Raw genomic sequence first — 14,083 nt, forward strand, 5'->3', positions numbered from 1 at the left:
ATTATCCGTGGTGATCACGTTGAAAATTTGAAAACTATGCTGTTTTTCTCCTCGAGGAAGAAAGCGAAAATGTGCAAGCTGCTTCAACACAATAAAGCACCATCCCGAAATCGAGCTCCTGCTTTGGGAAATAAGACAACGAAATTTGTTACGAGAACATTGCAGACCGATGTGTCGCCGCTCAAGTTGTCAAAAAGAACAGCTAGCATGATTTCGAGGAAACGCAACGACTTGGAATATGTTCCAAGTCTCTCTGTTTTAAGTTCCCATATTTTTTTTTACTATACATATGTGCATGGTGTAAGCAAATGACAGGCTATCGTACGTCTTCCATTTCAGCCCCCTCCAAGCCGATGAACTTGAAATCGACAGAACTACACCACTCAGTCAACATCTCCTGGGATGAGCCGGAATTGAAACGGGGACCACTTCATGGCTATAACGTATCATGGATCATCGAAGACTGGCTTGGCCGAATGACGTCGGCGGGATCGATGGTTACAAACGACACCGCAGTCCAGCTTTCGACATGGAAACCATACTCTAATTACACGTTGTCTGTGAGAGCATTTCATCAGATTGAAGATGGTGAACCTCTCTACGGTGATGCGGCGCTGATGGCTTTCAAAACGGCTGTGGACGGTGAGCTTTCGATGCACTCGCAGCCGATATCCTCAAGTGGAAACTTTGTGGCGTTGCCGCAGAAACAACTCCCACTATCTATTCTCATTTGCGAAAACAATACACAGTGTAGCTCAAGTGCCCCTATTTCCACAGAAGCCACCTATCGGTTCCGGTTGTACAAACAAGGTGTTAGCACAGCAACGTCAGCACGTGCACTTAGGCAAGCATGCAAAAGATAATTTCAAGTGCTACAACATGACGTTGCACATAACGTTGGCCCCTGAGAATTCGCACACGTATGCAGGAAAAAGCTACTTTCATACGATTCCCTTAATGTACGATAAGAACGAAAGAATCAATACAAATAAGCAACAAACTGCATTCAGTGAGTGGTCGCCCCCGTGCATGCTGATACAAAATATTCTATGGGTATTTTTATTCGATATTTTCTTTTATGGATGGTAACCTAGAAGGGATCGCTGCTAGGCTACAGTTCATGGGCTCGTAAGCAGTCAAACACAAAGAAGGCTCACGAATAAATAAGGCGTAGATTTTTTATTTCTACTGGGGCTTTTCAAGGGCTCAATCAATATCAATATGATTCAATATCAACAGCGCCCCTAGCGCTCCTAGTAACAAACATTGTGTTACGTAAAAGCGTATTCCCATCGGCCAGCGATAGCACGCCTGTCACTTGCAATAGCGATCAGTACAATGAGATGGATGCTGTGCTCCGGCTATAGCCAATTGCAGGCTGTGCTTACGTAACAGGATATATGTCAGTACCGGACTAGACGCTGAATGGATCTAGATCTCGCACTATTTTGTTAATGGTGCCATATCTGTCTCCTCCTTTTGTTGTTCCTCCTGGTGTACTGCCGTTTCTTACCGATCGGCTCTTTGATTGTCGTTAGCGGTTTTGACCAGGCATAACCGTATGTTCATCATCATTGCCGCATTGTTCGCCAATCATTCTGCCAGTCCTTTCTTCAAAGAATTGTCGCTGAATTTTGATCTTGCGATGGGCTCCATCACCTTGTAATCGGGGACGGCAAAGTGCAACAGCGTGTGTTTGTTTTCCTTCCTTTCCCAATTAACGTATGGGGCAGGTAATGTGTCTGTAGCGAACATGCTTCCAAATGCTACTCCCTGTGTGAAAGGGCAGCAAACAAAAGTTTAATAACGCAATGCTGCTCAAGGACCATGACGAAATGACCAAAAGGGCCATCTAAATTACGTGGTTCAACTCTCCTTATGAAGGACTTGATAATCTGCTACGAAACGTCTGGCATCTTCTGCAAGGACCAGTCAGGATTTTGAGAAATTACAATTATTTTAGGATATTCTCTAGAGATTTACAATGGTTTAATAAGAACCGCAGTGAAATGAAGATTCACTATCACCAATAATTTTGGACACTGCCCCTGCTTCTTTCTCTTAGGCTTAGCGGCAATGCATTGGCGTTGTTCAACCAGCAACAATTTGAAAAGTGATATTTCAAAAGGCGCCCGAATTTCTACAACATTCACTCAGCCTATGTATGCCTATGCCTATTATTAACATGGTATGCCTATTATTAACATTCGTATTTCCGAGACTTTATCGTACCTTTCCTTCTGCGTTATTTGCAGTGCGCCTATGCGCCTAAATATACACGTTAATAAAAGGGAGTAGGTACTCTCGACATTTCAAACTGACAATTATTCAAATTCTTCCCGTATTCTGATATGTACATATGTTTTTAACCTCAGCCCATTGAGTTTTGCTAGTGCACTGCAGTTAAGGTCAGCAGAAACGCTAAAAAATTTTCGAACACATCGCAGCGCATCTCAGAAATGAAAGCGCTAAATATAGAACTACAAGCTTTCTTTCAGCTGTTCAAATGAACTTGTGCGTGGGGCATGAGTAAATGCTTCATATAATTAGGAGCCTCATTTAATTAGCTTTCGTTATGACAGTGTTTACGTGAAAGCACATTACACCTCTGCTTCCTATCACGTGCAAGCGTTGCTTTTCAATGTGTATTTTTCCCTTATTGAATGGTTTACTTACGCAGAATGTTCAGCTGCGCGTAACACTGGCAGTAACCCTGTCTCTGTCTCTTTACCCGCTCAAATTTTGCAGTGCAGGCGTTCCCTGCAATAACAATGTCTTACAGCCTACGTTACGACTATCTCTCAAATAAGCCGAAATGCTCGCAAAAAGTTCACTTGGAAGTGGTGTAAACATTCCTCATTGAGTTTATTGTGTGTTTTTTGTTGCAGCTCCGGATCAAGCAAAGCTTGACACGGTGATAGGATCACGATCAGCTGCTATTTCTATGAGTGTGCATGGTTCTCCAAACGGACCCTTGGATGGTTTTTTGTGGTGTAATTACGCCATCAGCAAGGACAGCAGGGCCCACAATGAAATGGGCGGCCCATCAGTCTGCTCTGAAGAATCAAGGACAACGCAAAGGCTCCTGCTCCTAGAGGGTCTCAAGCCGTGGGCTTTTTACAAGTTCACCGCACGCGCCTACAACCTCGACAAAACAGGGTCTCCTTTGGAGGGGAAGGAGACGTGGACTTTCTACAGGACGAACCCGGACGGTAAGTCCAATGGACATATTGCTCTCTCAAGAACTAAGCACACCGTACTTGGTACAATCCTTGGTGGGCGCTGTGTAGTCTTGTGGTACAGGGCACCGGTGACCAAAGTAACAGAGGTGATAGGGCAGAGGTGACCCTGTTTCCAGGTGCAAAGTAAAAACAGAACAACCAAATCTTTAACCAAACCCACAATCTTTAAGCGCATCTAAAAATGAGCGCACATTTACCGTCGCTCTCAACCATTCCGAACGCACCAAAATGAAAACATATCGCAAAGTCCTGTTTTTTGTTGTTGTTTTGTATTCGAGGAACAAAGACCATGCGTTACGATTTCAGATCATCTGCAACTTCAAAGGGCCCTCGATTTATTCACGAGAACCCGCCATTTTGTCTGGTTGACATTTGCTGACGCCAAAGAGCGCTGAAGCGTGCGTTCCAACATTGTTTAGTGCCTGCGCGTCACACTATTGCCTTTACAAAAGAAACCGTTGGACTAAAGCTTTAGGTCATGAGAAACTGAAGTTCATCTTCTCAACTTCATACAAAACGTCGAAGTGCTGTTGTTAGCAAATAATAAACTCAGTACCGCTGCGACTAATGTTCGCATAACCACGCTGGGAATATACTTATTTAAGCCCTCCATTCGGCGAAAATTTGCCGGAAATTAGTAACTGCATAAAAAAACCGCAATTGCGCCCGGTAGGCGAAGCAAAAAAAAACAAGAGCAAAGTAGTGCCAGCTACACGAAGTATGGTTCCTACTTTTTTTGGCCGCATTATTTGCAGTAAGCAACAAAAAATTACACAGAAGCTTCTGTAAAAGTTCTTTAAGTATGAGTAAGCGTTGTGTCACTTGCTCATCTCCACGGAGCCTGGTGGCACTATAAATGTCATGGAACTTGATGCGACCAGTGTATGTGACAGTTCTGCGGTGATACGAACTGTTGCGAACGCGTTGCAAGGTGAATACATGACACAAGTAAAATACGGCAGGTGGCGGCCGCTAGTACACTAATGGCGCTCCGATCATTATAAGCCGTTATTTATCTTTAGTGCCTTATCCATCCGCATCAAGTAATTTCTGATTCCACACCTTTTTTTTTGTAATCAGCCCACGGATACTGCCTAAAATATCTCGGGCTACGCTCCCTTCACCTCTCTGCCACGCACGACAAAAAACTGCAAAAACTCACCACGCGAAAGTGAAGTTTCGCATTACACATGCATTATTTTACTGAAAAAAAAACTGATTTTTTTTTAGCACACCCGGAGACTACTCTATTCCGACGTAGTTCCGGTCACCAGAGGTGTGCCCACCGATCACTCTGTGACTGGCTAGTCGCTGTGGGGTGGAACGATTTGCCTCTACTAAAAAATCAAAATACGTTGCGGTATAGCGTTGTCGAGGCTGCAAATACGTCTACGACATTGCTGTGCCACCTCGTCTTCGCTGCGATTGTTTCGTTAGTGGCATTTTCAGCATTCCGTTGCCCGCTGCCAGGTTATTCAACCAGCCACCGCACAAAGCAAAATTGAACAAAAAAATGATGAAGTTTTACGTGCAAAAAGAAGCTATGATTATGCTGTAAGCCGTAGCGGGGGACTCCGGATCAATTTTGACTACCTCGGATTTTTTACTTTTCACGCAATGCACAGTAGCACGTGCAAATAAGCAGGCATCTCCATGTAAGCTACGGTGGGTTCCAAGAATAGGTGACCCGAGATAGGCGATGGTCTCGTGTACGCTGCGTTCCCGCGCACCTAGCTTGTATTAAAGTTAGAGGCGGGAATTACAGGAGGTAATTCGCCAGCCGCTGCTGCAGCTTTTCTACAAGCCAGCATTCTGAAAGCGAGCGTCCGCAGTCACCGAGTGAGATGTTTTCGTCTTTTACTTTCGTGCTCATTTAATTAGTAAGCAGATGCTTTCAGCAGTTAACGCAGCTAATAAAGCTACTAAGCTCACTTCGTATGGCTCTCTAATAATTTGCTTTTGCTGTCAATGTTTCGCCTTCCGCACGACACTGCCACTTTTATAATTGCACTACGTTTTGTTACGGTGATTGTTTATCCTGTTAAACCTGTTAATACAGCGGCAGCAATAACGAAGGCCTACCGACGAAAAAAGCCGATGATGAAGACAGTAAAGCTGCAGAATAATTCGTCTCGGCCGCACAAGTCATAGAGTTTAGTCCTGGCTAACAATGTTTCGAAAGCTGAAAATTTCATGCTTGCCATTAGTAAGTGTTACTTGAGCCTTATTATAATGACAACGCAATTAAGAATAAGCCACTGAAAGTTGCTTGGTCACGCCTTAGTTTGGCTTCTGCAAGCAAGAAGAGTGGCTTTCTCTCAATATAATAGTCACAAGCATGGTGGATTTTGGCGAAACTCTGCTCCTTGTCGGAGCACATTCATGAACGAGGGTGGTTGCTTGGGCTAGTTGGTAATTCATGATCAAAAATAACGTACAGCGCGAAGGACAAGGACAGCGATAGACGACATACACAGCGCTGTGTATGTCGTCTATCCCTGTCCTTGTCCTTCGCGCTGGACGTTATTTTCGCACATTCATGAACATTATTCGACACCACTAGGATTAATAAATGCACTCATATACCACTACGAAAAGTTTATTTTGTCCAAAGGGAGCTGTTGGTGATTGAATTATTTAGTTAGATGTCAGTCTAAAGCCAATCCACTACATTAACTGCATAGTTTCCGTTTAAAAAGAGCAAGCGGAGAATAATGTCCGCCCGTTTCTTACAGCACCTTTGTTTCCCGGGAACTTTTCGGTGGCCCGTTTTGAGTCCAGACGCCTTTACGTCAACTGGTCTGAACCCGTCGAGAAAAACGGGGAACTCGATGGCTACGTCCTCTCCTGGAACCTCAGTGCTGATGGCCTTGAGGTCAACCACACGGACCTCGGCTCGCGAAGCACTGTGATACCGTGGCTGGAACCGTTCACCGAGTATACGCTGCAACTGCGTGCCTACAATTTGTTTGGCCCGAAGCGCTTAGAAGGCCCTGCAGTTCGCATCCTTGCTCGTACACTGTCGGAAGGTAAGTTGGGTTTTAGTTCCTGTTTTATTTATTTAGGGGCGTCAGAAAAGCGAAACGCCGTGGTGAAATCGAATATAAATATACGGCAGAATCGGCCTCCAAATTCCGAATCGAAAAACAAGTATGTTCTGATTCTAAACGAAGTGACATGTGATTGATTGAATGGAGTCTCTTCGCTAACAGTGGAACTTGCATTATTTCACACGCGTGACGCGGTTCCCAACTAGATGCCCGGTAAACTCAGGCGCTTGTAAATGAGAAACTCTAAGATAATCCTGTCTGTAGCACCATGATACTGCAAATAATGAAACAAACTAACAGCGCGTTAGTAGGGGCACATAAATGCTGGCGTTCATTTAAGGAGGTTAAGAAATACTGTAACACGTCACATCGTCTTAACTGCGGTTCTCCTGCAATAACATCATTCGGAAAATCGCAGCTTGCATTGCTTTCTCACAGTAGACTCCAATGAGTGCTGTTCTTCTTTACAGTCTAACAGAAATGTAGATTCGACAATTTCCGATCGAACACAAATCGAGTAGCAAAAACGACTCGACACGTTTGCTGAATTGGAAATATTTGCATACGTATACTTTTATTTTAGACGAAGTGGCTTCGTATAACGTGTTGACGGGAAGAGAAGAAATTAAGTTTTTTTCCTTTGATGTTTGACAGCTATTGTTGCGCACCTTATCCGTTACAGCCATATACTGTCGCATGCATAATTAGTGTAACACATTAAAAGACTGATTGAGATGAAGAGTTCGAGTATGACTAGCAGCAGCCTTCTATAAACTCGCGTAATATCTTTTGTAGGGCCATTCGCGCTAATTTACTTAGATATTTAGGCGACATTGAATATAATTTTTTTCTCCAAAACTTTCTACCTGGAGCACATTCCAGAACTGTAAACAGCTATTTAAGTCCTTTTTCATGGTGTAGAATTGTTGTAATGCAAATGTGCTTCTTGATCTGCTAGTTTGAATTTACACCTTAATTTCATTTCGGCATGGAAGCACAACCATCCTGTGGTCATTGGTGCCACTATATTTATTAAAATATCGCCTAGCCCTCATGCTTCTAGCCTAGGTGACTGCACAAGGTGCGTAGTTTAAATGGGGTTGTTCGGTTATATTGCCCTTCTAGCGTTACCGAATGCTTGTGAAATAGTAACGAATATATTAACCTCCGTTTTTGCGACTTGGCATTTCTATCAATGTGTGACCGTAGCGTTCACATGCAACTTACATTGGACCAGAAGCGACAAACCTTATTTTATAGAATGCATATTTCTTCTCTGTTTATTTGTGTGTGCGTTAACAGGGCCCAATATAGTCTTAGATAAAGCAGATGACAGGGATACCCTTTTGATGTATTTTTCCAACCTGAGGGTGGCTAACTGAACTCATGTCCTACACGATAGCGTGAGCTCACACCATCTTGCTATTTCTTTCTTTCAGCACCCGGTCCGGTTGTGGGCCTAGAGGCGAAGGCGTTTAAGAATAACACCGTGCACCTCACTTGGCGTCCGCCGATTCAGCCAAGAGGAGAGCTTCGGAGCTACGTGGTCATCTACAACGCCACCAAGGTAGTAATTCCGTCCCGCAAACATAAATTGTTTCGGCACGCTTCCTGGATTCTGAAGATTTGCTTAAGTAGGTGCAGATGAGTTCTTGCTGCACGGTGGCTTCTTCTCGACTCCACAACTCAAGTAAACTCAGACCGCTACAGGTACAGCGAACCTACACAAGCCTGCCTGTATGTAGAGAATATCTCTCTTACGGAGTACTCAACAATTGCGCCTATTCTTTTCCATGGCAATGAATCCTTTAGCAACCATGATGCTTTGCGGCAAAGGGCGTAGTTAAAAGGTAAACAAGAACTGTGGAACTATGTAAAATGAAGTGTCAGCAGCTATACCTACATAAGCTGTCAATGTTGAGCTGGATATAACTAGCATTTTTTTTTAGCTTTTAACCACATTGTGCCATCTGAGCCACAAGAAATGATGTACTAAGGTGCTCTTTATTATAACGCAAAAGACACTGAGAACAACGTCTTTGCAATCAGTAAATATAACGCCAAAAAAAAGAAACGGTCGTATTTCGTATTGGACCGGTTAGCATTTTTCTGCTTATTCTTGCTATTTATTATTTTCTGTCACGGTTCAGCCAGGCAAGCCAGCGATAATGAATGTTCCTAGCGACTTCCTGACGGCCTCAAGTACGTGCCACGGTAGACCTGCTGTGTGCACCTTTGAGGTGGAGGAACTGCCAGCCGAATACGTCTACACCTTCGACGTGCGTGGCATCAACGTTAACGTCAGCGCTTGGGGTGATGCGCTTGAATCACCGGTTCAGGTCGAGGTTCCCGCTGGAGGTAAGCATATATACGCCTCGTATGGTCGCGTATATATCTGAAGTTTTATGAGACAGAAGCACATATAAAATATACTGTTGATAGAAGTGTTAGTTCATATATATATATATATATATATATATATATATATATATATATATATATATATGTATGTAACACTGTAGATGAGAGAATAAGTACAGTAAATAAATAAATATTGTTGCCTACATCTAGCCATCTTCTAGAAAACTGAGCGCTCGTGTGCAGCGCCGTTGCTCAATAGGAATAGTTTACACTAGCATGTTTCCGTGAAGAAGTGTATGCATGAAAACGAAGAAACTACTGGGAAAGTTGGTAATGGTTCTTAGTAAGGACAAAAAGCGCTGCGAAGACGAAGGAGACAAAATGCACGAGCTTTTTATTAAGGCCCTTTCTGTTTCTCTTCTACGTGCTAACCGATTTATCCGAGGCTCGTTGTAACTTTAAATTGCTTTCTTTATTTGTTATTCATTTTATTCAAAATACTGCAGGCCAGCAGTAGGGTGTTCGTCTAGACGATAGCTCTTTAAGTATTGTGGGATGCGGAATGTTTATTTATTGTGTTAAAAAATCCTCAAAGGTCGTGCATGAACAACAAGCGGGACATTTTCCTGTCTACTTGAGGTAATGGGATGTGATTGGTTTGATTAGTGTCGTAAGTGAATCTTTTGTATTCGTTACTAATGAACCTAATAACTTTAGTTTGCACCATCTCAAGCTGGTAAATGTCCTTCTTTACGAACAAGTCACTCGAGGCTGACACCGATTGCAATTTTTATTTAATAAAAAGTTATGTATGCAAGAAGTTTAAGCTAACTTGGAGCACCTCTAAGCTTCCGTCTCAGAAAGCGGAGCTTGGAAAATGATGAAGAAATGCCGGAAATATGCGCAGTTCATTTTAAATTGTTTGTTAACGTAGCCCGTGTTTCTGATGTGTGACCTCCACAATGGAATGATTTAGTAGGCTGTAAGAGAAAGGAGTAACCTGCCATTTACGTGAAATTCTGACGATGACAGTTTTATCTACGTTAAGTTCCGTATTCTGTTTAACGCACCATTGTAGAACAACTTATATCGAATTTTGTAAGATGCAATAATCATTATGCATGAGCTTGAAATCAGAGCTTTGCATTATACTGGCGCAAGCTCTGTAAAACACGTAGATTAGACGCTTTCCTCCGCAGCAACATTCGAGTTAGCAGAGCTTGGGTTGTATCATTGGCATTTACCTACATCTTCACAACGCTGTTGATTTTAACACTGAGGCGGTACCAACGTGCAAAAGTTTTGGCTTATGCATACCTATAGAAGGCCAATGCATCTGCATCAGATCATCGAATCATGGTACTCAGTACATACTGGTGCATGAATGTAACACCACGAAAACAGGAAGTACGTTAGAGTGCAGAAATATGGCGCTGTTAACCAGCCATTTTTATTGAGTGTTGAGTGTTGGTCTCAGTATTATAGGAAGTGCTTTGAAAATTGCATTCGATACACCGTAATGATCGCGTCTACTTCCATAGCGCAAGAGAGTAAACTCATTGGTGGGGATCGTATTTGTGTTGATTTCTTATGCTTAGGTATGGTTGTCTCGACATTTTTCTTTAGATGTCATCAAAACGTCTGTGTTCATCAGTGGCTTGCTTGACTATACTGGACTTCATGCAGTTTCTTGTGCTGTATATTTCGCGTTCCCCATAAAAGGCATACCTCATTTCTAAATACGTTAGACCACGCCATTTACCTACGGCCTGCTCTAATTATTAGCTGATCTATCTACATAGTCATGTGTGCGCTAGCATTCTTGCATGCACAAAGTTTGGCTTCTAATTAGATGTAGGTACCCTAAGGGGCCACGTTGTGGTACCGTAATTGTGTACATTCAGTACTTGCTTGGATAAGCCGCCTGTATATTATTACGGTAAAAGCCTATCGTAATAATTTATCGCATCACATGTGCCCAGACGCCACTGTTTACGCGAATGTGCATTTTCTTGCCCTGGACGGTAATGCCACCTAGTGTATCTAAGAAAGTTAGCGCTCTCACTTAGGGTAAACGTGCGTTTACTATCGCATTGAGAAATGCATTGAAAGTACTTGCAGGGTATCGGCTACATTCCCTCAGGTTATGATTCATTTATACACGTCGTCAAACTTACACGATGTTTATCTTGCCGGAAGGTAGCGTATTAGATCATGATATTAAAATTTCCCAGCGTGTACGCTATGGTTTCCATGTCCGGCGGAGGTTGAGCGAAGCCCGCTCGGCTTCCATCTTCTCAGAGTGGACCTGACAACGTTAACGGCACGAATCAAGCAACTCGCCGATGTTAAGCTCGTTTATTACTTGCAAAGAACGCAATATTTCAATACGCTCAGGGTTCTCACGAGTATAGAGAAGTCACGTGCGACCTGCTCCTTACGGCGCCATTCTTGTTTTGATGTCCCGCAGTGTGGCAGCGGTCACCGCTGGTTGGTAGGCCGGTTGTCATCAAGCACCGAATGCATTTCCAAAAAAACGTCTTATACAATATGGTTCTGCTTAAATGCGTCGCTGAAATTATCCCGGTTCGGCGAATTTCGTGCGATACACCTTTCTACCGAAATAACTCGTTTAGGTATGATACGATGCGCATGAAAGTTGATACGATACGCGTCTGTCCCATTAAGGTAAACACATCTATGATGCGCCAACTAAGAGATATTTCTAGCTAGAACGCTCTGCTGCTCCTTTCTTATCGGTGCCTCTTGGTCGGTTTATATTTCCTATTTTCTTCAACCCAATGGTTGTCCGGTAGATGAAGCAACGACAACTCGATCATCGGGCTATTTCTTGTGGGCTCATTTATAAGCAACAGAAACCATGAAAGTGCCGCGTACTAAAGCTTCCACGTAATTAACCCAACCAAACCTCCTTTGCTGCGATGACGGCACCAGATTTGTTTTTACTGAGTCATCCTTTAGGCCTTACAAAGTATATCGTTAAGGCTGAGGAAAATGAAATGTAGCTTGAGTGCTTCTCAGGGAAGCCATTTACCATTACAATGTCCCTGAATCACAGGAGGAATAGCTTCAAAAATCGCGAACTCCTTATTGAAAGTGTCTACGTAAACACATCAAACAAAACACCCTAAACCAGAGAATAGGTATGCAGGATTAAGACATAACCTATGGTAATGTTACGAAATATACAGAGTTCTCTAATATGAATGGGAACGGCATACTCAAATGCCTTCATGTTTCATCGTGCTTACGGGCAGAGTTTAGAAAATGCCGCTATCCAGCTACATAGCTTACTTTATTAACTATTTTAGCAAGCAGTGGAATGTAACTGTCATACTTGCGTGTCTGCAGGAATCTGTATTTGAACACATATCACGTGCTGGCTTTAATATTTCTTGCGCATTGCACCATCAGTGCGTCTGTACGCCATAGAATAACTTATGACAGCGAAGTAGGGTGAATACAAGACGGACATATCTCAGCGCAAGCTGCATGCATTAGAGCGACATTCGTTCCTAATTTATATATGCGCGCAATTCGCGCTAGCGCCTCAGCCCATGTGCCACGCATCAACTTTCATTTCGCGCGAGAGTCACCTGCGACATCGTGGCATGTTGGCTAACACGTGTTTATTTCTTACAGCTTAACGTGATTGAGGACGTTACATTAGCGACGAAGAGGCGACAAGTTTGCGACTCGATGCATTAAGGATAATGCGCAAGTGAGGCGCCGTGCTATGTAAACCTCGGATGCGTAACTTAGAACGGATTGTTTACAGTCTTAAGAATGCATTGGCTTGGCCGAAGGCGGCTCGCGATGGATGGCGGCGTCTTCTATGCTATTTCCAGAGCCAAGCGCAGCATCATTTTTCGTTAATACGAAGACGTGAGTAGCTATAATTTGTTGAGCGTCGGTACGTCTTGTACTTCACGAAGATGTGTGCCCTATATATAACCAACGAATGGGACAATATTCACAATTTCTTTTAGAGTACATATGTGGAGTAAATTATCTTTAACATGGGTGCACAGAAGCTAAATTTAGAAAAAAATATAGGCAGCGTCAGCATACCTAGCCTGGCCTTCACTAGACGCATACTCCATTGCTCTACGCAAGAGTAGTCACGTATACTTAGCATTGCTATTGGGCTGATTGCTGGAAGCTATTTGCCAAGTTGCCAGATGCCAGATGACCAAGTTGTGAATATCAATCCCTATACCTCCACAGCCCCCAGCCTCATAATCAAGCCACAGTTTTAATGCTCAAACCCCTCTTTAGGAGTGTTTATGAGTATGTTAAAGAATCCCAGGTGTTCGAAATAACTTACGGTCTCATCTACTACGCCCTCTCTCATAACCATCTCTGCAGTTTAGGAATATTAAGCCCCTATTTCATGTTAATAATATTACTATAATGTTATAATAGGCGTTGTAGTAGTAGTAGTAGTAGTAGTAGTAGTAGTAGTAGTAGTAGCAGTCTTGAAATTCGGATGACGGGAAGCTGTTCTGAAAACAGTGGTAAATTACTTATTTACAAAGTCTATGCTGACTTTTGCTTTCATGTGTTCTGTTGCATTTATTCCGGTACATTTATTTTGCTCTGGCGCAGTGTACCTTTTTTAACGAAAGAGTTCTGTGGTGACGCGCAGATCCTCCGCCTCCGAAGAACATGTCAATGGTGGCCAGCGACTGCCCGTCCGCGCCGGAGCCGGACACGCAGAAGTCGTTCCTGATTTCCAGAAACATGTTCGACGAGAGGAACGGCGAGATCAGACGGTACGCCGTGGTCGTTGGATCCGCCGAGCTTATTCGTAAGTTTTGGACAGCCCCTGTTGTCTTTCTAACCGCAACGGATGAAATGTCCCGTGTTTAATATTGACTGAAAGGAAAGGGGTAATCGTGGCAATAAAAAATCGTAATCGTGCAAATTGTGCCAGGAAGGACCAGCAACACTCAAACACATGCTGTGGGAGTGCAATGTAGTTATAGGAGGGATGGCAGTTACTCCGGAGACCCTGTCGTCGAGGTGGGCTGCCGCTCTGCGCAGCTCAGACCTCGGAATCCAGACGTGGGCAGTCCAGCAAGCCCGTGAGGCGGCGTTGAGGCAGGGCCTTGACGTTCCTCCGTGGGAGACCTGAGCCCGGGTCGCGTTAAACCTTGCCGGACGTACAAGTTGTATCCATCCATCCATTGTGATGTCTGACACATCTCGTCAGTTACGTGCTTGTGCGTCACGGGCGACCTTGCAGACTCTCTGTTACCAAAGTCGCAATTATATCCGTCGTATTTTGTGCAAACTTGAAAATTTGTGCATGGGGTGACGCCACTCGATCGTGCTCAGTACAGGTCGGGTTTTCTGGTAGATACCTCCAAAGTAGGTGAGGCCGCCCTATAGTGTTATCCTGTTAAA

General features: G+C 43.6%; 1 protein-coding gene across 1 annotated transcript in view; it reads left to right on the plus strand.

Moving 5' to 3' along the window:
• Positions 1-14,083, plus strand: part of LOC135907322 (receptor-type tyrosine-protein phosphatase H-like) — a 109,268-nt gene that overhangs the window by 39,599 nt on the left and 55,586 nt on the right. The window contains exons 9-14 of the mRNA XM_065439002.1: positions 340-642; positions 2,889-3,212; positions 5,978-6,271; positions 7,732-7,859; positions 8,443-8,650; positions 13,323-13,484. Coding sequence (XP_065295074.1) covers positions 340-642; positions 2,889-3,212; positions 5,978-6,271; positions 7,732-7,859; positions 8,443-8,650; positions 13,323-13,484 — 1,419 coding nt within the window. The remainder of the gene's footprint in view (positions 1-339; positions 643-2,888; positions 3,213-5,977; positions 6,272-7,731; positions 7,860-8,442; positions 8,651-13,322; positions 13,485-14,083) is intronic.

This window comes from Dermacentor albipictus, chromosome 10 (genome assembly GCF_038994185.2).
Source record: "Dermacentor albipictus isolate Rhodes 1998 colony chromosome 10, USDA_Dalb.pri_finalv2, whole genome shotgun sequence".
NCBI lineage: Eukaryota > Metazoa > Arthropoda > Arachnida > Ixodida > Ixodidae > Dermacentor > Dermacentor albipictus.